Consider the following 27069-nt stretch of genomic DNA (forward strand, 5'->3'; position numbering starts at 1 on the left):
AATATAAAAGCAAAGGCATAAAACATAGGTATATCAGCCCAATAAGATAAGAACTTAGACTTCATGGGTGCAACAACATCTTTCAGATCAGGATCATCAGCATAGAAATTAAGGTGCCCAGCTATCTCAAGAATATGATGCAAGATTAATGGAGCAGTAGGATAGTAAACACCAGACAGAATAACAGTAGAATCATAGAATTGTTCAAGAAATATCAGAATCTTTTCAGCAATATACCAGTGTAATTCTGTCAGAATTGTTTGACCTTCAACCAAACCATATTGAGTGGTTATGAACTGATGGAAAGTGGTCTTATGGGGCAAGAGATGCTTCAACATGAGATAAGTTGAATTCCATCTAACATCCATGTCCAAAGCAAACTTACGAGGACGGACACCAACAGCAATGGAATATGACTTGTATGCCGCAATACGTTGGTTAGAACAATTCAGGAATGAAATTGCAGTTCTAAATGAACTAAGCATAGGCTTGAAAACATCAAGGCCAGCCTTAACAATAAGATTAATGATGTGACAAGCACAACGCTGATGAAAAAAAAGTCTACCCATGTAACCAGTCAGTGAAGGATGAAGCTTACCAATAGCCGAAGTGTTTGCCGATGCATTATCCAGTGTGATAGAAAATATCTTATCATTTAAACCATAATCAGTAGCAACAGCTGTAATGCGCTCAGCAATATTATCAGCATTATGAGAAACATCAATTAAACGAAGGCCTAAGATCCTCTTCTCTAGTTGCCAATCAGCATTCACATAATGAGCAACCACACTAAGGTAATCTTCCTTAGCATTACCAGACCATATGTCAGATGTAAGAGCAACAGAGGAAACAGATTGCAAAGAAGCCAGGAGTTTAGTACGACGCTCATCAAAATACTTAATCTCTGGTGGTGGTTTGCCTAGACACACAACTGAATCTAGGATTATGAGCAATATTAATGTACTCCTCAAATGCATCAGACTCACCAAAGCATAAAGGAAGGTCTAGTCTAGCAATCAATCTGCACAACTGGATACGAGCAACATCAGGATTGTACTCCCACATATGGAGAGAGCCATCAGGATTGTACTTGAGTTGGGACTGAGCCATACGAGAAGCACCTAGCAAGACTGGGCACTTTGGAAGGTGCCTATGCAAGTGTCCAGTACCACTAGCAGACTTACCAGAATAAATTTTCTTGCAATGTAGGCACTTAGCACCAGTTCTTACCCTCTTGTTGTTCTTTACCTCGTACAGAGGCTCAAAGTCATCCCACACCTTAGAGGTGCAAGAACGAGTCCTCTTGCTGCCCGTACTCTCCGAGCCCGGACCAGCACCAGAGCCAGCAGCAGCAGGTGCTGGAGAATCTCCAGCTCCAGGACCTGGCTGAGCATCGGGGACGGCACCACCGAGCAGCGCCCGCCGATCCGCCTCCAAATCAGAATCATCATCTCCGGTCTCCCCCATCAACCGCAACTCATCATTGAGGCAGGTTGGATAGTCGTCGTCCATCCTCGAGCACACCCGGAACCGGAACAGACCCTCGAGCCCTCCACCGTTGACGTCGTCGCCTCGGCGGCTCCGTTCCTCAACGACCCGCGGCCCCTGACACTGACAGAGACCTACACGATGAAAGAGAAGAAAGTGAGGGAGGCGGATCTGTGAGGTGTCGAAGAACATTGCAAAGAAGAGGAACGAGAGGAGTGGAGTGGTGTTTACCTGCGCAGTCGGAGCCCGGAGCCGGAGAAGACGAACCGCAACGGTGGGGAACCAGGGAGTGAGGCGGATCTGCGAGGGTCGGGGGGAGGAGGCAACTAGGCGAGGAACCGAGGGAGGCGGAGGGCCGGAGGGGTTAAGGGAGAAGCGGGGTTACGGGGAGGGAGGCAGATGGGTGACCGGCGAGCCGGCGGCGGGCGAGGACGCCGGATCTGAGAGGGGAGGCGGAGGAGCCACCAGCAAGCCGGCGGTGGGCGAGGACGCCGGATCTGAGAGTGGAGGAGCAGTTACGGAGGGGAGGGAGGTGGAGGGGCCACCGGCGAGCCGGCGGCGGGCAAGGACGGCGGCGGATCTAGCCGGGAGGGAGCGGGGAGGACCGGAGGAGGCGAGGAGGCGAGCGAGAGAGCGAGAGCGACTGAGCGAGGCGGCTCGATGCGGGGGGCCAGGGGAGAGGATCAGAGGAGTAGGGTTTCGGGGCCGGGCGGTCGCGTGCCGGCTTATATACGGCCGTTGGCCGGGCCGAGGCAGGCCTGGCAGGCCTTAACAGGCCGTGCCGGCCGTTGCTAGCCCACAGGCCAAATGGGCCAGGCCGTGCCGGGCCAGCCCACGTGCTGAGGTAGCGGCCCAGGCCCGGCCCGTGATGTAGGCCGGGCCGGCCCGGCCTGCAAGGCCGTCGTGCTGGGCCGTGTCTGTGCCGGGCCAAAATTTCGTGCCGTGGGCCGGCCCACGGGCCACGGGCCAAATGGAAATCTATACCTGAGACTGGCTACTCAGTTTCATTTTCACGACCAGGAGATAATCGACCACTCCTGTATCGGATTATGGAACCTAACACAACAGATATAGTACGACTGACCTCTAAATCATATCCAGCTCCAAGAAACAATGAGTACATATTTGCAATGGAAATGGAGCTCATAATGACTTGCTTGTGCCCTCTTTAGCTTACCAAAAAAAAACATCGCCAATAATTGCCATTTTCCTCATCACCAGCCAAAACTTAAATGACTTACATTTAAGCAATATAATTTATCATGTTCAGAGCTCATCATTTGTAGTAGTCACGTCACTTGAAACTCAGCATAACGAAAATATTGTTGCCCTGAAACAGGATAATTCTATGTCGTACCAAGCACAAATTGGAATGCTGGTTCACCTAGCTTGTGTATACATCTTGATATATCCTAGTATTGCCCATCTTCTTTCAAGCATCTATACATAAAGGAAATGCATTGCTGAAGAACCAAATCCATCGATCATGATGTGCGCATGCCTGCATCACTCATCACCGAGGGAAGCATGGCCTATGCAGAAAGGCGCAGAAACGCCTACTTTCTGGACTACTTCATGGTCTGCGATGTCAAGTTTGGTTACATTCAACTTGCAGCCTTAATTACGAAATACAAATGTTGGGTAATGGTGATGTTCGGCTCTTCAGTGCTAATGTTTCGACAGGATGATGATGATGTCCTGTTCTTTCACATGTTTTATTCTAAGGCCCTGTTTAGAGGGGTGCTAAACTTTAGCACACCATTTTTTAGCACCTTTTAGCACTTGGGCTCCCAAACAGGGGTACTAAAGGGGGTGTGCTAAAGTTTAGCACCCCCATTTTCTTTAGCACACCCAAGGGGTGCTAAAAGGTGCTAATAGGTGCTAAAAGTGATCCCAAGCTCATTTTTTCCCCTACTGCCCCTCTCTCTCTCTCCTCTCCACTTTTTCCCAAGCTAGTCATAAATGAGGGCAATATAGTCATTTCTCACCTAATGTGCTAAACTTTAGCACTGTATCCAAACAACCCCAAGTGCTAAACTTTAGCACTCCATTTGAGGGTGCTAAAGTTTAGCACTGTGCTAAAGTTTAGCACAAGGTTTCCAAACAGGGCCTAAACCGATTGCACCTCAAAGTTATCTGCTACAGTGCTATATAAACTGCATGCACACTTAGCTATGTTTGGTTGAGCCGTAGCTTTTGGAAAAGTAGCTGTGGGCTATGGAAAAATAGGTGTGAGTTGTGAGCTATGGAAAAGCCGATTGGTGGAACAATTGTGGCTTTTGGAAAAAGTAGTGAGCGGACCCCACGTGTCATTCATAGTCCACCCCACTCAACCTTCTCCCTCTCTCACTGATGAGCGGACGTCAGTCCCTTCTTCTTCCTCCGCTGCTCCTTCCCTCCTCCACCTCCCCTGCTCCCCTGCTCCTCCTCCTCCTCCTACTCCTCCTACTACTACCCGTGCTCACCGCCGCTGGCCCGGAGAGGGTGGGCTAGGAGAGGAGGAGGAGGAGCGCTGCCACCGCTAGCCGGGAGAGGAGGAGGAGAGGCTGCAAATGGAAGTGCGGCCAAACAGGTCAGAAGAGGGGAGCCGAGGATGGAGAAGGTCGCTACCAGAGGGAAGCTCCTCACGCCGACAATGGAGGTGCGGCTGGCCAGGCGAGGAGGGGCCGCCGGAGTCGCGGGGAGGGGGGGGGGAGCGGCTAGGGAGCCACAGGGACGGGCCGCCAGGGAGCTGCCGGGGTTCATAGTGCCGTCGTTGTCCTTTTGTCACGCGGGGTGGGAGGGTGTCGTGGGTGGAAGAGAAGGGAAAAAAAAAGAAGCGAACCGGTACAATATAATTTTGGAAACTTATCGATTCACAGCGCGCGCAGGTGCTGTGAAAAAAATGAACTACATAAAAGCAACTTTTTTTAAGCGTCTGAGGAAGCTGGTGACTTTGGTTGGATTTTAGCTTTTTTGAAGCCGAAGTACCTACAAAGCCAAACTAAAGGATGCTATTGCTGCCATTCTCAAAATAGGTGAGTAGACGGCGGTGGGGGCAGAAAAAAAACGGCAGATTTCTTCCCAAAACCACCCCGAAGAGAATGTTCGGCTTCTCGAACGTCTTCCACCCTACAACAGCGGGCGGCGGCGGCGGCGGCGTGCTGCCCACCTTCAAGATCTTATATGCAAGGCCGACGAGAACTTGTGCCTCACCGTCCGCGACGGCGACGCTGTCCTCGCCCCCGCCGACTCCAGCGACGATCACCAGCACTGGTATAAAGACAAGCGCTTCGGCAGATTCGTAAAGGATAAGGAGGGAATTAGCCCGCCTTCTCCCTCATCAACAAGGCCACCGGCCTCGCCGTCCAGCACTTCGACGGCCCGTTCCACCCGGTAATTTGCCGCCCGATTCTCTCTCTTTCTGTATGATCGATTCGCCCCTTTGTGTCAATAATGGTTCATTCATCTTCGAGTTCGCCGATGACCTGAGTGAATGATTTCTTCGGGAGATTTTCAGGTGAAGTTGGTGCGGTTCGATTGGGACTCGTTCGACAACACACTGATGTGGACGCTGTCCAGCGACCCGGGCAACGACGGCTTCGGATTCATCCGCACGCTGAACGACGTCTTCCTCAAACTGGCCGTCATTGAGGAAGACAAGGGCCATGGCGCCACCATCAGGCTCTCGGATTCGTGCGACGGCGGCAGCCACCACTGGAAGATCCTGCAATGGTGCGACGAGCCCTATGCCGGCGGCGGGCACGCCGAGCACCCCTTGCAAGGCCGATGAGGGCTTCAGCGTCGCCGTCCGCGACGAGCACCAGCACTGGATCGAGGACACGAGGTCCGGAGACATAATCAAGGACGAGGATGGCTACGCAGCTTTCGCCCTCATCAACAGGGCCACCGGCCATGCCATCAAGAAATCTGATGAAGCCAGGGAAGGCCCTGTAAGCATCTATCCACCCTTTGTCCAATCCTTTTCATCAAAATTTTAAATGTACGGATTATTGCGTTTTGTGTGAGCTGATTGAGAGTATGTCCCTCTCCATGGCCAATATGATATGAAGTACTAGAAGGTCATAGCAGTAGCAGATACTGCTTTTGATTCTTCTATACAAATTAAATTGAATTGATCCTTAACAATCAGGGACAACAGACTCATTGTCTTCCTGAATATTTATAGGATAGGAATTAAAAGTTTTTGCCTTTTTAGGCTGAAATGGTATCAACTGTAAGCAGAAACATCACACAGCAAAGAACAAATTTATGATAATAGCATTATTCGTCAGTATATATCCTTGAGGCGAGTTCACAATGCAGACATGTTAGGATTGCCACTCCTTAATACTGCAGTCTAATAACCTGTTAACTGTGAGAAGGAGAAAATAAGATGAAAATAAAATTATAAAGACTTTGGTAATATACCTAACATCAAATTAAAAAGAACTAAGCTTGCATACACATCAGTGCATAGCCATTTTTTATGCAAGTCAACTTTGGCATTGGCTAATTATTCTGCCACTAGTACAGAAGTCTTGATTCTGACGCAATTGTTCTCATAGGAATAGTCAAGCCATCTCAAGAACCATTTGTAAAGTATTCTCGATACATAAATGCCTCCAAGCACCAATTAGTGATATTCTGCTCCTACGTTATAGGAAGAGGGGCCTCTTTCAAACACATGTGTAATTCTGCTTCCACTTGTGAAACTGAAACAGTTGGTTATGAAGAATTGAAGATAACTGTTGATTGAATATATATGTTCGAAACTTCACCTTCTCCTTGGCCCTAGGCAGCAGCACTTGTTCTTTCTGATATAGCCGCACTCTGCATGGTAGTGCAAAAGGTATAGGAGAACCTTGGATTACTTGGATCTTTACATTGTAGCGCAAAAGGTATAGGAGTCTTGTAGGGAGGTGTGAGAGTAAATACTTGGATCGTTACATTGTTGTGCAAAAGGTATAGGAGTCTTGTGGCTAGAGTGGGAGGTGTGAGAGTAAATAGGTTTTCACCTTCCAGTTCCTTCTTGCCCTTTATTGGTTCACTGCCTCTCCTGATATAGAGATGATTGTGTGACACCCAAACAATTAGTTAGATTGGATCCAATCTAATCACTTCTTCATACTTGTAGCTATACTAAAGAGAAATCTTTCCCAATTACATAGCTAACATGATTGGCAAGCCTTACATGCTATGGACATGGGCATGCTGCTTCAAAGTGCACCCGGTGCAAGTATATAAGCCATTTTCTGATGCACCTCTTCCTCAAACTGCGAGCTGAAAATTCCGTAAGCAGGCTGGTGGAGGCCATGATTCAATATAGAAAGATCCCATGTCAATGATAGATTGCACTTCAGCCTACATCTCTTTGCTTTGGGTATGGGTATCCAAGATAAATTTTGGCAATGATGGCCTTGAAGGTTGGTGCGTTAGTTTGTAGAGATGCTGTGGTGGACGTGGGTGAAGAGGTTCTTGAGTTAAAGCCAATCCCTATTGATATCATTGCTATTCATGTGATGGTGGTAGCACAGTTGTTAGTGTGTTATTGGCGTCCATTGTGGATGATGGAGTACCATGCCTTTTCCAGAGAGGTTTTTGGACCTTGGACATGAAGAAACAGGGCGTGGTGAACATGTAGCGCTACTGTTGGTGTGCCCTTCATTCTTGATGTCCATGTGTAGTGGCATAAACTCCAATCCAAAATTTCCTAATCTCCTCTCTTCTATATATAATATGAATAGGATGGTGACTAGACTGCCATTTCTTTTTATTACCGGTCAAATTTCACAAAGTTTAATTTTGGGCAGAAAGTATTAGTTGCTTGTAACATAGCCACATAGGTAATGCCAGACATCAACTCAGTGATGTCATATAGCACTATTTTACCTATCACGAACCTCCTTTGCAAACATCCAGTTCAGTTGGAGAAGCAGTAAATTTCCTGAAATCTAATCCTTTCTTGGATTGTAATCTCACTTAAGTTCTTTCCTTTCTCATTCACCTCTTCTGTTTGTTTTTAGCTTGTCATTTTTCCTTCTTTTGGTCCCTTATGGCCCTTTTGTACATATTTGTTTGCTCTTTTTATATGCAAAAGAAATCCCACAGTAGGGATCTCCAAAAAAGCAGTAAACAACTTTTCACACAGCTCCAAATGTGCAAAGATTTCTTTGTATTGTAACACAATGCAACATTAGGCAGCTTTTGCTCAAAAAGAAAAAAAAAGGAGAGGATAAGTTGTACAGTCAAGATTCAAGAGTCAACCTTATGCAGTGTAACACAGCTTGACTTTGCGGATTAGCAAAGCACTTCACTACGTTCTGTTTTACTTGAGGTAGATCTAGAATATCCATATCAAGGATTTCGAGGTGGTGCAGCATCATATAGCTTAGGGGTATGCCTGGGCACCCCCTGTAGACAACACCTAGGTGTTGTGGTGTAATTAAAACCTTGTGGCACCAGAGTTAGGCCTAAGTGATGCCTCATAGACCATGATCCATATTGATTTAGGTATGGTAACTAATGGGCACTTGTGAATAAGAACTATTATTGCAAGCTCTTTCCTTGCAACTTCTTGGTAGATCCATTCCCATATAACATAGTCTCTGTCCCAAATACCTCCCATGGCCCCATGGGCCTCCCTTTGAAAATTTCCTACAGGGCCTCCCCTTGTGAAGGGAAATTGCCATCCACTCTATTTTTGAAAGACTTGTTTGTAACTTAATTTACTTTTCTTTTCAGCCCCAGTCGTCCGCTCCTCCATTTTCTTTCCTTTCAATGACCTTGATGCATATAATACTCTTTAATGCAAATCAGAGGTGTGCCTTATGAACCATATTTTGTTCAACAAAACTGACCAGGATTTTGTTTTGGCTTTATTTCTTGTTTCTTAGGTAATGCTTGTTCCATATGACCTGCACCACCTAGACAAGTCAGTGTTGTGGTCGAAGAGTGGTGACATGATGCATGACTTCCATTACATCCGCATGGTCGATAGCATCTGCCTCAACTTGGACATCTGTGACGAAGGCCGCCACGACAAATACCACAAAGGGGTGCAAGATGGCACCAAGGTCATGCTCTCTTATTGGTGCGACGAGGGTGTGTAACACCCCTGGTGTTAATTAGGGTCATTAACATTTAAATTAAACAAATAAATGTATCTAATAGTTTTTGTTAGCTTGTGAGGCTATGATTTATCTTTTAAAATATGATTGTTAAGGTGTTTATGTTATTTTTTTATAGCTAAAAATAAATTAAAAAGGAGATAGGAAATTATGCTCAAAGGTAGTTAGAGATGCTAAACAAATCAATTTGAACCAGGGTTAGGTTTGAATGCTAAATCAAATTCGAATTTCACTTTTGGGACCCTCCCTGGTTGAAAACTCTGTATTGGTTTACTCCAATTTAGTCACCTTTGGCTGATAATTAAGAATTGTTTTTACTAAATACTAAACTTTCGAGCATTGCAAAACTTGTAGCCTCTCCTATCTAGTTTCACCTGGTTATGATCTGGATAGGTGAAAACAAAGTTTAAATGCTCAAAATACTGGTCAAACCTTGAGCAAACTGCTGTTTTAACCTCATCCTGAAAATGCCCGAGTCATTGATTGTTGGCTGAAATCATAAGTTTAGGAGCTGCTAACTCCTGTTTTACTTAAAAACATAACCAAGAATTGGTGCAAAATGGATTGTCCTATGTTTGGAGTTTGCATGCACAGGGTTGTTGCCCAGTTTGGAAAACGTTTTGGCTTTCAAAAATCGAACCAAAGTCAGCCCTGTGCAACAAAATGTACAAAAACTGGAACTCTGAATTTTGACTCGCGAGTTTGTTTTTGGCCAAACTTTGGGGGTCTGTAGCTTTCAAACCGTAGCAAATCTCGTCACAAGTTGAATACAAGAACTGTTAGTCTACTTTTCCTCTCCAACTTTTGTATTGGTCGATCGATGTTTTGCTATACGAATGTTGAGAAAATCGAGCCTGAAGTCGCTGATGTTGGGTGGCCGATTCTGAACTGAACAGTTCACATTTCACGACGACGCCGTGTCTGCCATCAGAATGTTGCCGTCACACGCCGACGACTGCGCCTGCACGCGGCCCCCTCGCAGTCAACCCGCGGGACAACTTGTCGTATCATGCCCATGCCGCGGCCATCCCTCACGCCATGCCGCTGACATTCGCGCCAGCACTGCCTCGCCCGTGCTCGCTCGTCCTCAGCCGTCCTTGCATCGTCCGTGCTCTACTGCTCGCCGTCTCCTGCCATTACTCGGCGCGCCCAACCATCACTCGGCCGGCCTTATCCTCTCCAAACCAGCTGGCTCCCTTTCTCCCTTTCTCAGTCTTCTTCCTCTAGCCCAAGAAAACTGAATAGAGCAAGCTCCATCTGCCGGCCAAAATCCCCGAGCTCCACCCCACCATTCTCAAATCGCCGCTGCCTGCACCTGCCTCACCTTCCCAGCTTCCTTCCCCACCACTTTTTTTCCCACCGCCATGATTCCAGGCATCAACGATTGAAAATCCCGTGCCCACTCGAGCCGCCAACCCGCCATGGCTGCCCTCCCGTGGAGCCCCTGCCTCTGGCCACTGTCTTGGCAAACCGACTGCGCAAATCGAACTTCGGTGATTCCCTGGTGCTCGTGCTCTGCATGCCGCCGGGCGTGCGCCGCTGCCAATCGCGGGTAGAGCTAAGGTTCGGGTTTTGAGGAAAAGAACAAGGGGAGCGGGTGCGCCTAGACTTAGGGAGACTCTTGGGGTAGTCATTGAGGTGCGCGGTGCGGCCGCCGGGCCGGCAGTTCCTCGCCGCCGCCGCCCACTGTGGGCACTCGGGTGCCTAAGGTTGAAGAAGGAGAGGAGGGCACGGGTGTGAAGGAAATAGAAGCTTAGGGGGTTATTGGTAAAAGGTTAGGGTTTAAGTGTTAGGTGGGAAACTTTGAAGGGGCCTAAGCGCTATATCCAAGGGCGGTTTTGTAAAGGGTAGGGTAGATCTGCTGGTAAAGTTGACGTAGCTGCAAAAGTAGTTCTTCTTTTTCGTCCTTAGTCCAGTTAAAAGGGCTGAAACTTGTGAAATCCTTACAAAATTGTAGAAAAATGAGACAAATGCAAACTAAATTTTTTGGTTTCTTCTACCTATTAAAAATACTTGCTCCTGCAAAATATGTGCTTCTATTGCTCATTAAAATGCATGTTGTTTGACCTCCTTAATTTAGAATAAATAGCTCCGTACTCCTAAAATCCTAATAAATTCATATAATCTACCTTATTGTTGAAAACTATTCTGGAAAGTTTGTAGCACTGAATTGCTGATAGAACTCTAGTTATAATTCATTCTTCATATCAGCAGATTTACAATGCTTGATTTTTAATAAATTCTGTAGTAGCCCAATCAAGCTAAAATCTTTACAGTAAATTGTTTGTGTGATGAGAGAGCTCCTGTAAATGATTAATGTTTATATAACAGCAAATGTTTCCTTAGCAATTATTCTTTCTGTAAGCTAGTATTTGATTAAAAATACTTGCAATTATTTTTATACTCTTTATCGGTAGCATATTCATCCCTAAAAAGGCTGCTAGCAAAATATTTATGGTTACTTGCATAGATCATTTGTTTAGTCTCTGGCATGTTGTCACCACAGTTCCATTCAGGAACATGTGTTACTTAGATCTTGCCACTATCATGGCATGCTAATCACTTTTTAGGACCTGATATTCATACCATGCTGCAAACCAAGTTACTGAAATTTCGAGAGTTGTATGTTTCACGGGAAAACTCTAGTAGTTCTTTTTATATCAATCATACTTATGTGTAGATAACAATGTGTTTCTATGCTCTACTTGGAACTTTTAATCATGTATGATTGAGTTGCTGCACTCTTTAAACCGGATGTTAGGCATGTGTTATCATCTTTCAATCAACTCATATATATGCATTGTCGTGTAGATAACCCACTAGCCGACGGTTTGTACGATTTGATCGCCGCGCTGAGAGTGAGCAGCTCGAAGCTTCTCAAGTTGAAGCGCCACAAGACCTGAACCAAAGTTTAGAAGAGCCCAAGGCTAGTTTGGAAGGCAAGCACCAGAGCATGATCACTGATTTCAAAACTATGCAATATTCTTACTTAAGTAATTTTATGCATTTAAGTTCCTAGGTGTTGAATGAAACCATAGTTGCATGATCCTTAGGAATTCTAAGTCAAATAATAGTATGTGTAGGTCTTTAGAAAGGCCATGCTTAATTAAGAACTCGCGAGATATAGGCTCCTTTACTAGTTATGGTTAAATATGAAATGAATGGTACACATGAGAAAAGTTGGAGACCGGGCGGAGATAGAAATTAGGATATTATTGTTGGTTGCGCTCCGCCTGTGTCGATTAAGGCCCGTCTGTTGTGGCCCTGTTGATCGAGTTTGAATTGTACTATTCACATGCCGGTAAAGTCTAGTACCTTATTGCACAATTGTAGATTGAGTTGGTCCTAATTTCTATCCTTGTGCTAGTCAGTAACTCATGTCTAGCCTGGGGAGGTACCGGTAGGGATTAGTACTCAAGGATCGCAGGGGTTCTCAAATACTATCACTCTCTAAGGGAACCGTTTGCCATATGCGGCTTGACGGTGCATGCATATGCCGTGTGTATAGATCCACCTTGCAAGGTTAATAATTCAAATCGATTCGTTGTCGCTCTCGGTTAAGAAAACCTTGATCACTGCGTTACGGTAAGTAGTGGAATGGAACGAAATATGAATGATGATGAAGTTATTGTCTAATCAATTATTTTTCTACACTAAAAAGTTTTTGACAACTTGCTGACTTAGAATGGTTAAGTTCAACTTTAAATTGGATGCTAAAACTTGAAAGTAAGGATCCACTCTTAGTTGCTTTTTGGCAAAATAAACTGTCGGTGTTTAGACCCATCAACCTACCGAGGGGTATCCCGAGGTAGTAGATTGATTAGTGGGGGATCGTCGGACCTGGAACTTGAAGGTAAAAAGCAAGGACGCAAGATAGATTTATACAGGTTCGGGCCGCTAGAGTAGCGTAATACCCTACGTCCTGTTTGGGGTGTTGTATATTGCGTCCTGTGCTTGGGTGTTGTTTGGTATTGAGGATATGGTCCTCTGTTGTGGTTCTATGAGGTCTTGGCCTACCGATCTAGGGACCCCTGCCCTCCTTTATATACTCCAGGGGGCAAGATTACTGATTGGTTACAAGGAGTTCTAGTAGGATTACAGGGTATGAGTGCTAGTAAGATTACAAGGGAATTCTAGTAGGAGTCTGTCTTCTTCCTTCCTTGCGGGTACTGGGGATCTATCCCCGACAAGACCCCGAGCACTTTATAGTCGAATGCAGCGGTCTTCGAGTACTTTTCAGATCCTTGCCGAGTAGTTTAGTGCTTCTCGAGAATTTTATCTTGCTGAATATTCAAAGTTCCTCAAAGCTGCCATGAGGCTATGGTGTGATCAAGCCCTTGATTATCTTGATTTTGTAATCTTCATTTTTGAAATGTGATATGGAGGGCGGGGAAAGTCGCACTCCATATGAAGTAGCCCCTGAGCCTTAGGTTGAATCGAAGAATCAGGCTGAGGGTCAATAAAATCTTGAATCTTCTTTCTTCGTCTTGAAAAAAATCAATTGTTGGGTGTAGCTTATCAGCCCCCGAGCCTTGGAATGATTAAATAATCAATTCAAGGGTCTAGCGAACTTTAGTCTTCCACATCTGAGTAGTTGTGCGGCGTCCAGCCCCCAAGCTTATGCGCCAGGTAAGCCATAGGAGCTACGTGGAGTAGTTATTTGGTGCTTAGCCCCCGAGCTTAGAAGTTAGCTTAGCCATTGGAAATATTCCGAGTAGTAATTGGTGCGTAGCCCCCCAAGCCTGGGAGCTAGCGGAGCCACTGGAGGTACGCTGAGCTTCTTAGAAAATTGTCACTGAAGCTTGACCTACAAAAATACATTATGTAACATTTTTGTAGAATTTTAAAGATACTATCGAAATTTATTCAGTAATGAATGTAAATGTTGTGTGCTATGCTCTTATTTTAGTCGTATTTCTCTCGAACAGTTAGCCTATTACGTTTTAGCTATTGCCACTGCGTGTGAGATCTTTGTCTCATGTATGCGTACTGGCACTACTGCTACGTGTCTGAGATCTTTGTCTCGTGCACGTGTCCTAGCGTTTAGGCATGATAGAAGATCCGAGGCTTTCACGGATTGAGGCGTGTTCTACTCAAGGAGATTAGCAACCGTTAAGAGAAGACATTTAAAATAAGTAGTCGGCAATGCGATAAAAAGACTGCGCGATTGCACGTAAAGTAGTCATTGACACTTTTCTGCCTTTTTATCGAGGAGAGCGCATGTTGCCGTGCAAAGGATTTGTGCCTCACTAGGGTATAGCCGCTGTGAGCCTCTAGCACTCAGTGCACCAAACTTCGTGGTAGAGCCTCCTAATTTCGGTGTACCAAGCCTATGGTGGAGCTTCCTGAACTTAGTGCACCAAATCCGTAGCGATAGCCTCCATAATTTGGTGTACCAAGCCCACAGCTGTCGGTCAACATGCCTCAGGAATAATTGGCAAAGTGTAGCTCTGGAGGGTAATTTTCGTCGAGAGGCGTACACAAAAAGTACTCGCCGCGTTGCCCTGCATGCGAAAAATAAGCCGAAAAAATTATATAAAATAATTAAAAGAGTAGCTTAGCTTAATTCGTGGACGATTGTCGACGAAGTCGTGGCGATCGTCGTGAAGCCACGACAGTTATTGATGAAGCTGACTAGTCGGAGTCGATTCCGATTAGTTGTTGATCACGTGAACCCGCCCTCGATTAGTTTGTAGTTGAGACGAGAAGTTTTAGGTAGTTGCTATTGTGTCACTGAGCGTTCTGGTGAAGCAGCGCAGTCATGCATGCTAAAGTCCCACATGCATTTCTTAAATACGTGTAGCGAAGAGGAACAGATCTCCTGGTGGCCTTCGTGGTACATGTACTGAAACTCAAAAAGTAGCCTTGCATGGAGAGTACTCGAGCTGATAGTTTCCTCGATCCGTGCATGAGCAGTAGATGTAATATTGATTGGCCTTCATTGCTTCAGTATAGGATTTGACAACTAGAGGCAATTAGCTTAAGATGCATCGTCGGTGACTTCGACTCGGAGATGGAAAAATAATTTCGCCGATATTTTTCCTTCTCACCGGCATGGAGCAGTAGCGAATCATCAGCCTTGAGCGACGCATGGAACCACGGAGGATGATCAGCTATAGCAATGCGACCAGTGATGCAGTTTTTTGCATGCAGATGAGCCGACAACCGATTGATCTCCCACAAGCTTCTTGTATCCGCTTCGAATTGGAACTTGACGACTTGCTTCTCGTCGAGTAGATTGATTTTGAAGATGAGGTCCTTCAAGGTCGCCCGATGATCTCGATGATCACCCCTACCTAGCGTGCCAGATGTTGGTGTTTAGACCTAGCAACCTACCGAGGGGTATCCCGAGGTAGTAGATTAGTTGGTGGAGGTTCGTCGGACTTGGAACTCGAAGGTAAAAGCAATGATACAAGATACAGATTTATGCAGGTTCGGACCACCAAAGTAGCGTAATACCCTACATCCTGTTTGGGGTGTTGTATATTGTGCCCTACGCTTGGGTGTTGTTTGGTATTGAGGATTTGGTCCTCTGTTGTGGTTCTATGAGGTCTTGACCTACTGATTTGGGGACCCCTGCCCTCCTTTATATACTCCAGGATGCGGGATTACTAGTCAGTTACAAGGAGTCCTAGTAGGATTACAGGGTATGAGTGCTAGTAGGATTATAAGGGAATTCTAGTAGGAGTCCGTTTTCTTCCTTCCTTGCGGGTACTGGGGATCTATCTCGACACAAACCTCTCAGCCAAAAGTCTTGCATACTAGGAGTCGACTAATTATATATCATAGTCGGGTAAATTTTGCGGAGTATTAGTACACTCAGCCTCACTTGTTGATTACTTTCAGGTCTTAGTGAGGAAGAAATGGTTGAATTGGTTACCGGATTATCTTGGGATGGCTATCCTTTACCTGAAGGGTTGTTGGTTGAGTGGCTCCTGGCCTCACCTTGAGATAGTCTCATGTTTGAATGACATGTTGTCGGGCTACTCATATTATCGCGTATCTTCACTAGAACTTTATCGTATTTGTCTTCCGCTGTGTATTTATCTTCCGTTGTGTTTTATTTAAAGAACTCTAATTTGTAATCTATCTATGTATTTCAAACTCGGTTTGTAAATTAAATCTGGATGTTTGTAAACTGAAATGTCATGTTGTATCATCTGCGCTCACCTTCGTGTGAGACTTGTTGCATATTGTTTTGATCGAGATCAGTGGTTGAATCGGGCTTGACTCGACAGACTGTCGGATTACACTGTTTTAAGTGCGTATTGACCAGATGAACCATTAAGAGGATGGTTAGCATGCTTAAGCCGATTTAATTTGGACGGTTCTGCCACAGGGTGACAGCCAATACTGGAGGATGGTCTCATGGAGTAGTCTCCCTGCATAGCACACACTTCACAAAGCTTGTGTGATTTTAATTTTGATACTTTTACTATATGGAATTACGTGTTAACACTTGACAAGCTCCTACTGATTGCTACCGCCTTTTCTTGATTTTTGATTTCTTGCCATATAAAATTATGTGTATCTTACCAACCAGCACAAGACCGAATAGGATCTTATGGGAGGACATATGCACGCCCAAAGGTGAAGAAGCCGGCAGCTGAAATGAAGGATCAGACGGCATCGACAAGATCTTTCGGTTGTCCAGTTGGTTAGGACATCCAGTATTCCAGTTTGGTTCCGGTCCTGTTAGGAGATTTGATTAGAGTTTGATTAAGCAATTTGTTTTTCCTAGCTGGTTTTTAGGCATTATTAGAGATAAACTTGGGCAAGGAGAAATTGAAAATGGCCGGTGCTATAAACTGGTGTAAGCAGCAGAGGGCAGAGCTAGCCCTGGCGTGAGCGATTAGTCCGTGGAGGTGTCGAACCCAAGTGGGTCCTTCGGCTCATTAGACATGATCTACGCATGGTATGCTGTGCATGACTTTGACCATTTATTCTGAGCTCGACGTAGCCCTCTAAAATTATTCAAACCTCATGTACAAATTAAATGTAAACTGATTATTTATGTCGTATTTCCTACCAAGCTAAAAACAGAGCACATAGCCACGTGTATGATCCACACACATGGAGTAGTGGAGTACTCGGTCCCTCTCCAGTGACGATGATATCCACATTTAGGAAAATATTTGGTGCAAACCACCGTCTCCGTGGAAATGTGAAAACCTCTTCAAAACCATATTTGTAAGTATTAAAAAAATATGAAATGGTGCACACCCATAGTGCATCCATAGATGTACTTTGTGGTAAAAGTTGGGATGCAAACTCAAACTAGGAAAATTCAAATGAAAATGACAACTCCCATGTGCATAAGCACTGAAAGACAATTCCTGTAAATTGGTCTTCTAGTGCATATGCACTTGAAATTTGTCATTTTTTAATGAATTTTTGCAAAATGGTTTTGCATCCCATCTTTTGCCACAAAGTGTGTCTATGGCTGCACTATAGATGTGCATCATTTCAAATTTTTTGAATACTTGTAAGTATGATTTTTTTTAGGAATTTCACATTTCCACCGAGAAGGTGGTTTGCACTTAATATTTTCTCATATATATCACCTACTTGTTTACTCTCACCGAATGAACTAGGGATATCACACGCAAAACCATCCGGAACTCACACGTAGACTAACAACGATTCCATATCCCATAGCTAGACATCATAATCATCATATCCAATGCAAAACAACGCTAAGTATAATCACAATTCTATGAATTAGAATATTATGTCTAGAGAAAATGCTATGTGTGGCTTAATATGAATTTGCTTACAAGAATTAAAATTCTTCGGCTCTATATGCTTGCGCGCTCTGCTGTATGGACAGGTTGCGGGAAATCATTTTTTTCATTTAAAAAATATTGAAAATTTTAATTTATAATTGATTTTTATCATTTTTTTCAGTTCCGATAAAAAGTAGCAATATTTCAATGAGTTAGGGAAAAAATAATTTTCTGATGTGATGTGGTACTTTCAACTCAAATTTGAACCAAGATCTTTGATATGGATTGAAATTCAAATACTTTTAGACCTAGTTTTGATGATCAAAATTTTGCAGCTTTCACCAAGGATCAAAACAACGTTCAACCCGTCGGGCCGTCCGTTGCCCGGGCCGGTCCGGCCCCGTCTCGCCGCCGTCTCCCCCTCTCCTCCCTTCGCTCCGCAGCCGCAGCCATGGACCCTTCGATGCCGCCGCCTCCGCCGCGAAACCCTAACCCCTCCTCCTCCACCACCTCCATGCCGCCTCCGCCGCCCCCGAACCCCACCTCCTCCTCCATGCCGCCCCCTCCGCCTCCCAACCCCTCGCCGCCACCGCCGCGGCCGGAGGCGGAGTCCCAGGCGACGTCGTCCGCGGCGGAGGTGGAGGGGCGCGGTGGCCCTACTCCATCCTCCTCTATGCCTCCGCCTCCGCCCCCAAAGCCCGCCCCGCCGGTACCGGAGCCCGAGGCGAGGGCGGAGGGCAGCGCTGGCCCTAGCCCCAGCGCGAGCGACTCGTCAGCGGAGGAGGTGCCGAACCCCAGCGGGGCCTCCTCCGGCGACACCGAGATGGAGGAAGCGGCCGCGCCGCCAGCGGAGCGGCAGAAGCAGCAGCGCCCGCGCGCGCCGTACGTCATCCCTGAGTGGAGTGCCGCGCCGGATCACCCCTTCTTCCTCGAGGTGCTCAAGGACGGCACCATCGTCGACCAGCTTGACGTGTGAGTCTTCAGTACCCCGCTCTCATCAGTTCCATTTCCATTTGTTAATGAAGTTATGGTGCCATTGTGGTTTCTGCTAGTCTCCTCTGCTCATGTTTTCTTTAAGGATAATTTGTGTACTGGTGCAGTTGGTTCGTAATGTTTTTTAGCTCCTGATTAACTATTTTTTAGTCCTGTGAAATCAGTAATCCTCAGTACCCAAATGAGCTTAGCTAAGTTTTCTTACCCTTATATTTTGATCCACTGCTCTGGTTATGGCTGTCTGAGACATATTTACACCGGAACTAAGTATTTGCTCTAAAATCATGTTGGTTGTTGATATTTCGAAACTAGAACTGGTGAATGACTGGCTTTCCATATATGTTGCAGGGCCAAGAAAGGAGCTTACATGTTTGGACGGATTGATATGTGCGATTTTGTACTGGAGCATCCAACTGTTTCTCGATTTCATGCTGGTATGTTTTAGTTTTAGCCACACTCTTGTCAATTAAGACTTAGGCGTAGTTTCAAAACTGCAATGTTAACCTGCCAGTTAAATGTTCTGCTCCAGAATGGCTGAATGGTTCTTAACACTTAGGAATCCTTCTTGTTATCTTGTAACTGTCTGCATGTCGTATGGTTGGTCCCAGTTTCATACAGCAAAAAGACTGGAAATATGTTTGGACCAGCAAACTTGTTAGTTGTACATCCTTGCTGATTCCTGAAATAGCAGGCTGGAAACTGAGTGCTGTTGTATCACCACTTAATGAACCTTAGGAAGAACAATGAGCACAGTTGCATTCATGAACATATTAGAAATGGCATTGAATCATGAAAGCATGAACTTTGCTTTGAATAAACCTTTCTATTGGGAGGGTAAACATTGCCTAGTAAACTGTTTATTTATAACCAAAATTGTGTGGATGACATCATAACCATGAATAAAGTTGAATCAATATATTGAGCATTAATCTTGGATAAAGAATTCTATGTCAAGTCTATTGCGCACATGCTATTGGAAAAATCTCAACAGTCATGGCTTAGTGACAACATACAGTTGAATAAACTAAATATTCCAGAATTATTGATGATATTAATATGATATGAACAATGCAATGCCACTTTGTCGAGGAGCTAACATTTACTAACTACGATGTAACATATTACTGTCATTATCCCTATATAGCAGAAAGAACATAATATGGGAAACTTGAGAGACTGGGTTAGCTAAGTTATGCAATTAATTTCCCTTGCTTAAATGAGTGCTTCTACTATATGTTCCTTACAAAAATTAGGAGGAGTAGTTAACTTCTCTCTTTATGAGCAAATTGTTCCTCCTTGTTTTTAATGCTTCTTTAATTCCAATTAATCTAGCAACACCAACTTTCTGACTTAATCTCAATAAATTTCTTTTTTTAGTGCTAAGGAAGTAACTCGTGAGTTGCTTTTATGTTATTTTAGTTCTGCAGTTTAGGAATGATGGGAAGGTTTTCCTTTATGACCTTGGAAGCACACATGGATCTTTTATCAACAAAAGTCAGGTAATATGAATTCCTGATATCTTCTGTTTTCTTAATATCCTGATATCATTAAATTTTATGAATGCATGCTGCCACTTTTGGCATTTTAATTAGAAAACAGTATGTTCAGTGTTGCAGTATACTGTCATTCCTTTGTTCTTGAACTGTTGCTTTTTTATTTTGTTGCAATGCCGATTTACACTGTAAAATAGTTCTGTTTGGGTTATTTGAATGCTGGTCCTTGGACTTATTTTGTTTTCTAGCTTTTTGTTACCATCCCTTTTTTTTCCTACATGGTAAAAGGGCATACCCAGTGCTGAAATCTCCTGCACAAGGTGGGGTCTGGGGAAGGGATTTCTTGGAAGCCTTGGAATATATGTATGACAAGGTGGAGTCTTGGAGTATTGATCGATTGGTCATATAGGCATAAGTCAGATGTCAAATAGCTTCAATTTGCATTATTATCCTTTTTCCTTTTGGTTACCATCCCTTTTATTTTCCTAAAAAGTAAAGGGGCATACCAAGTACTGAAAGCTCCCACACAAGGTATGGTCTGGGGAAGGGATTTCTAGACAACCTTAACCTTGGTTATTTGGTAAGGAGGTTAATTCGAACCAGGACGCAAGTGGAGACATTCTACCACTGCGCTAGGCCCACCCTTCATTGTCACATGTTCATTCGCTCTTGTAAACTCTTCTTTAGATATGAAGAATGCATTAGGGTATTGATCAATGCATACCACATTAATGCTTTAGTTTCTTTATGTTACTCTTGTCAACTCTGGGGTGGCCTGTGTTTCTGTCTGTTCCTTTGTGTCAATCTTTCAAACATCCCTGTGTATTATCTATTATATTTTTTATTATATGTTCTGGATTTGCAGGTCAAGAAGAAGTTGTACACGGAGATTCATGTTGGAGATGTAATTCGGTTTGGGCAGTAAGTAAGCTTGTTACTAACTATTTGTCCATTCTTTTTATTTATTAGTTCTTTGGATCTGGGAACTTGTTCCCTCTTCTGTTAATCTTCCATTTTGCACGAAGAAGTCGCTTAATAAATTGCAGCATTGCGGTGCTGAAATATTCTCTATATGATCTCTCTAGAGCTTCTTTTGTTCTTACGTTGGTGTATATTGTTGCATAACCTACTTATTCCAGAGTTTAGCATACCCCCTGTTCAAATTAATAACATACTGAACATTAGTAATTTAATATGTTAATGTCAAAAAGTCCAGACTGATATGTGTACTGTGGCTACTTAATTGTTTCAGCAGAACATTAGGTTTTACTAACAGTGGTTTTAGTTGACTCACTATGCATTTTAGATTCTATAAATCTTGGACTGCATTATATGCTTGACAAAGTCCCTTCAAATGTACAGACAGATAGAAAGGTTGCAGAAAAAATAATGCTGGTAAATCGAAATGGCACTATTTTGGCTTCCTAGTCATGTCCCTGCTTGTTCTTGTGCAAAGCGAATTTTGTTTTCCTTCGATCTTTTTAGTGTTGTGTCTCTTGGCAACCTGTTTACACTCTATTGATCTGGTGTCTTATTTTTCACTTGGTTAACTGGGACTTAACTTTCCTCTTATGCATTAACTAGATCATCACGTCTGTACATTTTCCAAGGACCATCTGAGCTGATGCCTCCAGTAAGATTCTTAGACTCAATTGGCTCATTTAGCACTAAACAAATTTTCTCATTTCTTTGCTTTCTTCCTACTTCATCCACAATTTAATCAAAGTGAATTGCCGATGCAACAAGCACCTTGCTGTTCTCTATTTCTACTTCAAGCGGCTACGGCAACAACAATAACAATAACAACAAATTATTTGAGTCCCAAGCAAGTTGGGGTAGGCTAGAGATGAAACCCCACGAGCCGCCACAAAAAATAACAGGCTAGAAAGGCAAAAGGAGGTATTATTATTATTATTATTATTAAGGTTATCTTCAGATGAAAAGACTAACCAGATTAAATCCGTTTCTCAGTTCAGATTTTCTGATTCTTCTGACATTGTATCAGTTAGATTCAAATAGTGAATCAAGCAAAGTGTACATGATTTATGTGCCTTTGGATTTCATTTTACCCCTATTTATTTTAGATGCTCTTTCAGGAATGTTCAAGGAAAAAAAGATTTTGACATACTTCCTAGAGAAATAATTTATTTCAGTGAAAAGCAAAGATAAATTGCGAAGAAGTAGAATATCATTTACATGGAATCGAAACTAGTTTAGTTATCCTTAACTGTTAGTTTCAAGCTTCTTGATTGTGTGAGACCCAATTGTGTCATGCGGAACATTTTTAAATCCCATAAGCTCCATCAACCTATCCTACTGTTTGAGTTTCTTATATTCATTTGTTTCTTTTTCTTGGCAGGAAAAAGACATGCAGAAGCTCCGGGATGCTAAGATTCAGCAAGATATGCTTGATCGTGAAGCTTCTGTTTTACGTGCAAAAACTCAAGCGGCTTTAGCTGAGGGAATCTCATGGGGTATGGCAGAGGATGCAATTGAAGAAACTGCGGAGGTTAGCTGTTTGTTTCTAACAAGGCTACTGATATTTTGTAGTTTAGATAAAAGCTTTTGATGGAGCTATTCTAAGTTCTGGCCACATCATATCATATTTTGCAGCACTTTCCTATTTTGTCTTCATATATTGCTTTGTGTTTTTACTGATCACGTTCTTTTATCTTAGGATGATGCGGATGAAATCACTTGGCAAACCTACAAAGGTCAGCTTACTGATAGACAGGAGAAAACACGTAGCAAGATACTAAAACGAATGGAAAAGGTACACACTTGTTTTACAGAAAAGCCATATTCTGATATTCCTATACATCATTGCACATTCTTATTTAGCCTAATACTAGGATGAAACATCTGATTTGATTTCATGTGAAATTGCCATTAATTGTTAGGGTTCATATGCAACTGTGTCCAGATTACTCTTTCAAGTGCCTGGGTGATATTGTGATGAATGATGACCAGATCTTGGGAATATTCTTGCCTTATTTCCATTATTTTTGGTTTTGGTTTCCAAATTAAACAAAAGGGGCTATTGGAGCAGCAATTTCTTTTTGAACTGCCTATAGATTATATTAATACTTAATATCATCATGAGAGCTATGCTTGCATGCTGTAATGTTAGGCTCTTCAAAAGGGTGAAAATTAATTCTGAACTTATTACATGGATCCATATTGTGGTGTTGGAATACATTGTAATTTACAATTGGCACCAATTTTTGTTTCACTTTGACTCGTTAATTAGTTAGTTTGTTCCTTTTCTTGTTGGTACAATAACCTTGCCTGCTGTCTCAAATGTTTGTGGCGTGTGAATAAATGAAATCCTCCACATCGAGTGCAATAAACCAATCTACAAGATATTAAATGAAGCCCAATCTTTAATATACCAGAGTGATGCAACTTGAAATAAACAAACCAGTAGATACAGTAAGCAACTAGTAGCGCTAGCAAGTAATGCTGTATGAACAGTGCACATGCTACGTGCCATTGCGCTTCATGCCAGCTGTACGCCCCCTTGCCATAAGGTAACCAAAGGCTTCAGGACTTAATGATTCAGAATTTCAGATGTTAGGAACTAAACTAGAAGCTAATTGTGGTTGTTAGTACCATGCTGGATAACTGGACTATAAATTTGGATTTGCCTGCCACTTTATTTTTGTATACAAGACTAAAGTATGAACAACATTGAGATAGTGGTTGTTGTCATGTTGCTGGTTGTCCATTGTTGTATCAGGAAGTGCTTACTTTGTGTATGAAGAAGTGTTACACAGCTCTCCTGCGTGTATGAGGAAAATTATGAAGCTTTACCTGCTATTTTGTTTCAGATTGCCAACATGAAGAAAGAAATCGATGCAATAAGGGTTAAGGACATTTCTCAAGGGGGGCTAAGCCAAGGTCAGCAAACACAAATAGCACGAAATGAACAACGGATATCTCAGGTTAGTGATGGATCACATGCATTACATTTATTAATACGCTATCGCCATCCATTTCTCATCTGGTGAGCAGGACTAAACCTATTCTTCTTCAGATTATGGAGGAGCTGGATAATCTAGAAGAAACTTTAAATGACAGCATACGGGAAAGTGTTGGTGCTCGTTCTGGAAATGCAAATCGTGGTAGCCATAAAGCAAGTCTTGAGGAAGAAGATGATGTTCTTAGGTATGCTGAGATCTGAAATGCATTTACTATTGTTTAGTATGCTTAAAGGTAGATCATTATATGGGTTGATCCCATGCGCTGACTAATAAATTGTTAAATAATTCAGCGACAATGATGAATTTTATGATCGGACAAAGAAGAAACCTAGCCAGAAATCCAATGAGCAACAATCAGTTGAGACTGCTGATAGTCTTCTTGAGAAAAAGGATTCCATCACCGGTGATATTGAAAATAAAAAGAAGTTGCTTGAAGAAGAGAAGCATAAGCTGGCTCAGGGCAGTACTGCAGATCTCGGGGATGACCTTGATGCTTACATGAGTGGCTTGTCATCTCAATTGGGTATGCTAGTATGCTCCAATTACTTCGATTAATCATTCATTAGTCTTAGAATTTCAACATATTTTATTTTTCATTACAAACATGAAGCATGACATTTGAATCATATGCTAAGAAAAATATTGGCAGAGGTGGGCATATGAATGCTACTAAAAATTTTAATTGAAAGGTTCCTTAGGCCTCTACTTAAGTAGTTTCCTTCAGTTTCACGAAATCATCAAGGTCTATCTTCCATCAGAATAAAAGCAAGTAGCCCAGTTAAGCTCCATAAATCCAGTTGTGAGCCAGTGTTCAGCTCTCATTATGATTCTTGACTCTGGCTTGAGCACATGTGTTTGGATTAATTTGTTACTGTAGATAGAGGGTCTGCTGATTTCCACACTATCATTTGGAAAAAGGATACATTAACCTTCATTAATTTTCACTTAAATGGCAATTACGTAGCATTAAGTGACTAAAGTATATGCTGTTGCACATACTCCCTCTGTCCTGAAATACAAGGCATCCTAGGATTTTTAGGACAGATTAAGGAGGTGGGCAAATGTTTCATATACCCTTAGCTAATGGTAATACAAGGCAAATTTTCCAGTTAACAAGGGAAATATTTGGCAAGTTTTTAATTGCGTTGATTGAGTACTTGCCAAAAACTCCTAGGACGCCTTATATTTGGGGACAAATTTTGAACCCTTGGATGCCTTATATTTCAGGACGGAGGGAGTATGCAATTTTCTCATTTGTTTAGACCTGAGCATAGGTTTGGCCTTTAACATTGATGAACTAACCTTGGAGTTATGCATTTACTTATGCACAGTTATTCCAGCATTTTTCCAGTTCAGATGCTTTTCACTGTCTTAGAATCTTCTGACTGGTTTGAGATATCCTGCAGTGCATGATAAGATTGCCCAAATTCAGAAGGAAATATTTGATCTTCAGGCTGAGCTGGACAGAGTAGTTTACCTACTAAAAATAGCTGATCCTATAGGGGAAGCAGCTCGCAAGAGGGACCTAAAGCCTCAAGAAGCGAGACCCCCAGCATCTAATGATAATCCAAGACCAGAAGCCAAGAAACAAAATAAAGTTGTGAAGACTACTTCAGCTGAGAAGCCAAAGGATTCTTCTAATGAGACGGCAACGAATAAGCCTGCTAAAGTAGAGACTGATGCCTCCAAAAACCAAGAAAATGGGAGCAAACCTGCATTCTCCATACCAAAACCTCAGTGGCTTGGTGATAAGAGGATCATAGAACCTGAAGAAAAGTTCATAAATGAAGAAAAGTCGGATGCAGAGGAACCTGACAATTTTGTGGACTACAAAGATCGGAAAGCAATTCTTTCTAATTCAGGCAGTGGAAAGGATCTTGAAGAGGCTGCTCCTGGGCTTATTTTACGGAAGAGGAAGTCCACTGATCAGTCAGCTTCCAGCGAGGCAAATTCATCTTCAGTTGAAAGTGAAGCATCAGTTGCTGATGCTGTGGCCCTTCTGCTTAAGCATAAACGGGGCCTACAAACTTCAGAAGAAACGGAGAATGAGGATGAACCACATGCTAGCAAGAGAGAAGGGAAGAAGTCAAAACAAAAACGGGTATTGGGTCCAGCGAGACCAGATTTCCTCGAAGCAGGACCAGATTCTGAAACATGGGTGCCACCTGAAGGTACGGAAATTGTACTATTGTGTTACCACTCTGAAGCATATGAGCTGATTTGCCCCTTACTCATACTATTACTGTGTCTTGTGTAGGTCAAACTGGTGATGGGCGCACTGCGTTGAATGACCGTTTGGGTTATTGAAGCACCTCCATCAACAACTCTTGCTGTGGAGGAGTTGTCCTGTGCCTACAGTATTGCAAGCTTGTTTGGTGCCATATTCTGTGAGGGCAGTGCAATTGGAGCTGAGACTCATTCTGTTGATGGCGAGCTTAGAAAGGAAATAGGTTTTGTTGAGCTTCTAGTGGAATTGTAACTTGCTGATCCTCTCAATTTTTTGCAGAGAAGGTACATCCTCTCTCCAGGTTGCAGAGATTCAATGTATAATATCACTATAGAATGTAGATTGTGTGTGTCATGGTGATTTGTTGTATTTCCTGTTATTTCATACTGGCACGCCCATAGTTCAACGGAACTCAATTGGGTAGGTATGTTGGCATGTCGCGTACGGGGCTGGGAGTCATCTTGCCCCACATTCCAAACATCTTTTGTTTCTCTTCTGCTCGAACATCATAAGTAAAGTTGATCTAGTTTGCGAAAAAAATGTTCCAATTTAACAGAAAAACCAAGAAAAAAAAAGTTTCGATGTCACCAAGAGTATGCGAAAAGTTTACTTGAGTTTTTTTTTTTTGATAAAGAACTTCCATTCCAACTTAACAACAGAGTACATGTTTGAGGTTCATGGAACCCGAAGATACAGCTTTTAGTGCCGATAAAACAGCACAACCATGGACATGATTAGGGGAAGTACGGATCATAGTACAAGGATTATGGGGAAGTACAGATTTGGCTTGCACAGCAAGCAGATGGGCTCCCTGATTCTCGATTCTAGTGATCTTGTTAACCTGAAAGCTAGCAGCCAAACCAAGCTGCTGAAATTCCGAGATCCATGGCCTAAGCTTCCATGGAGCCTCCATCTGTCCCTTCTGAAGATGCTTGACTGCAAGAAGGCAGTCAGAGCCTAGACCAAGAGTGTGCACCTGCAAAAAAGAAGCTACTTTTGCCACCAAAAGGAGAGCAGATTACTTGAGGTACTGGTTGCTGGGTTAGATGA

General features: G+C 43.3%; 2 protein-coding genes across 2 annotated transcripts; both read left to right on the forward strand.

The window, feature by feature from the left end:
* The first annotated feature begins 5135 nt into the window (after nucleotides 1-5135).
* Nucleotides 5136-8579, forward strand: LOC101785385 (ricin B-like lectin R40C1). Its single transcript, XM_012845225.1, has 2 exons — nucleotides 5136-5420; nucleotides 8364-8579. Exons 1-2 carry the CDS (start codon nucleotides 5136-5138, stop codon nucleotides 8577-8579), a joined length of 501 nt encoding a protein of 166 aa, XP_012700679.1.
* A 9118-nt stretch (nucleotides 8580-17697) lies between these two features.
* LOC101771868 (kanadaptin) lies at nucleotides 17698-26510 on the forward strand. Its single transcript, XM_022825983.1, has 12 exons — nucleotides 17698-18295; nucleotides 18665-18750; nucleotides 19736-19815; nucleotides 20675-20730; nucleotides 21394-21442; nucleotides 22169-22318; nucleotides 22487-22582; nucleotides 23640-23753; nucleotides 23846-23976; nucleotides 24083-24315; nucleotides 25199-25963; nucleotides 26050-26510. The coding sequence occupies exons 1-12, from the start codon at nucleotides 17775-17777 to the stop codon at nucleotides 26097-26099; spliced, it is 2331 nt and encodes a 776-aa protein (XP_022681718.1). The 5' UTR covers nucleotides 17698-17774; the 3' UTR covers nucleotides 26100-26510.
* The last annotated feature ends 559 nt before the right edge of the window (nucleotides 26511-27069 follow it).

Source organism: Setaria italica, chromosome IV (assembly GCF_000263155.2).
Source record: "Setaria italica strain Yugu1 chromosome IV, Setaria_italica_v2.0, whole genome shotgun sequence".
NCBI classification, from domain to species: Eukaryota; Viridiplantae; Streptophyta; class Magnoliopsida; order Poales; family Poaceae; genus Setaria; species Setaria italica.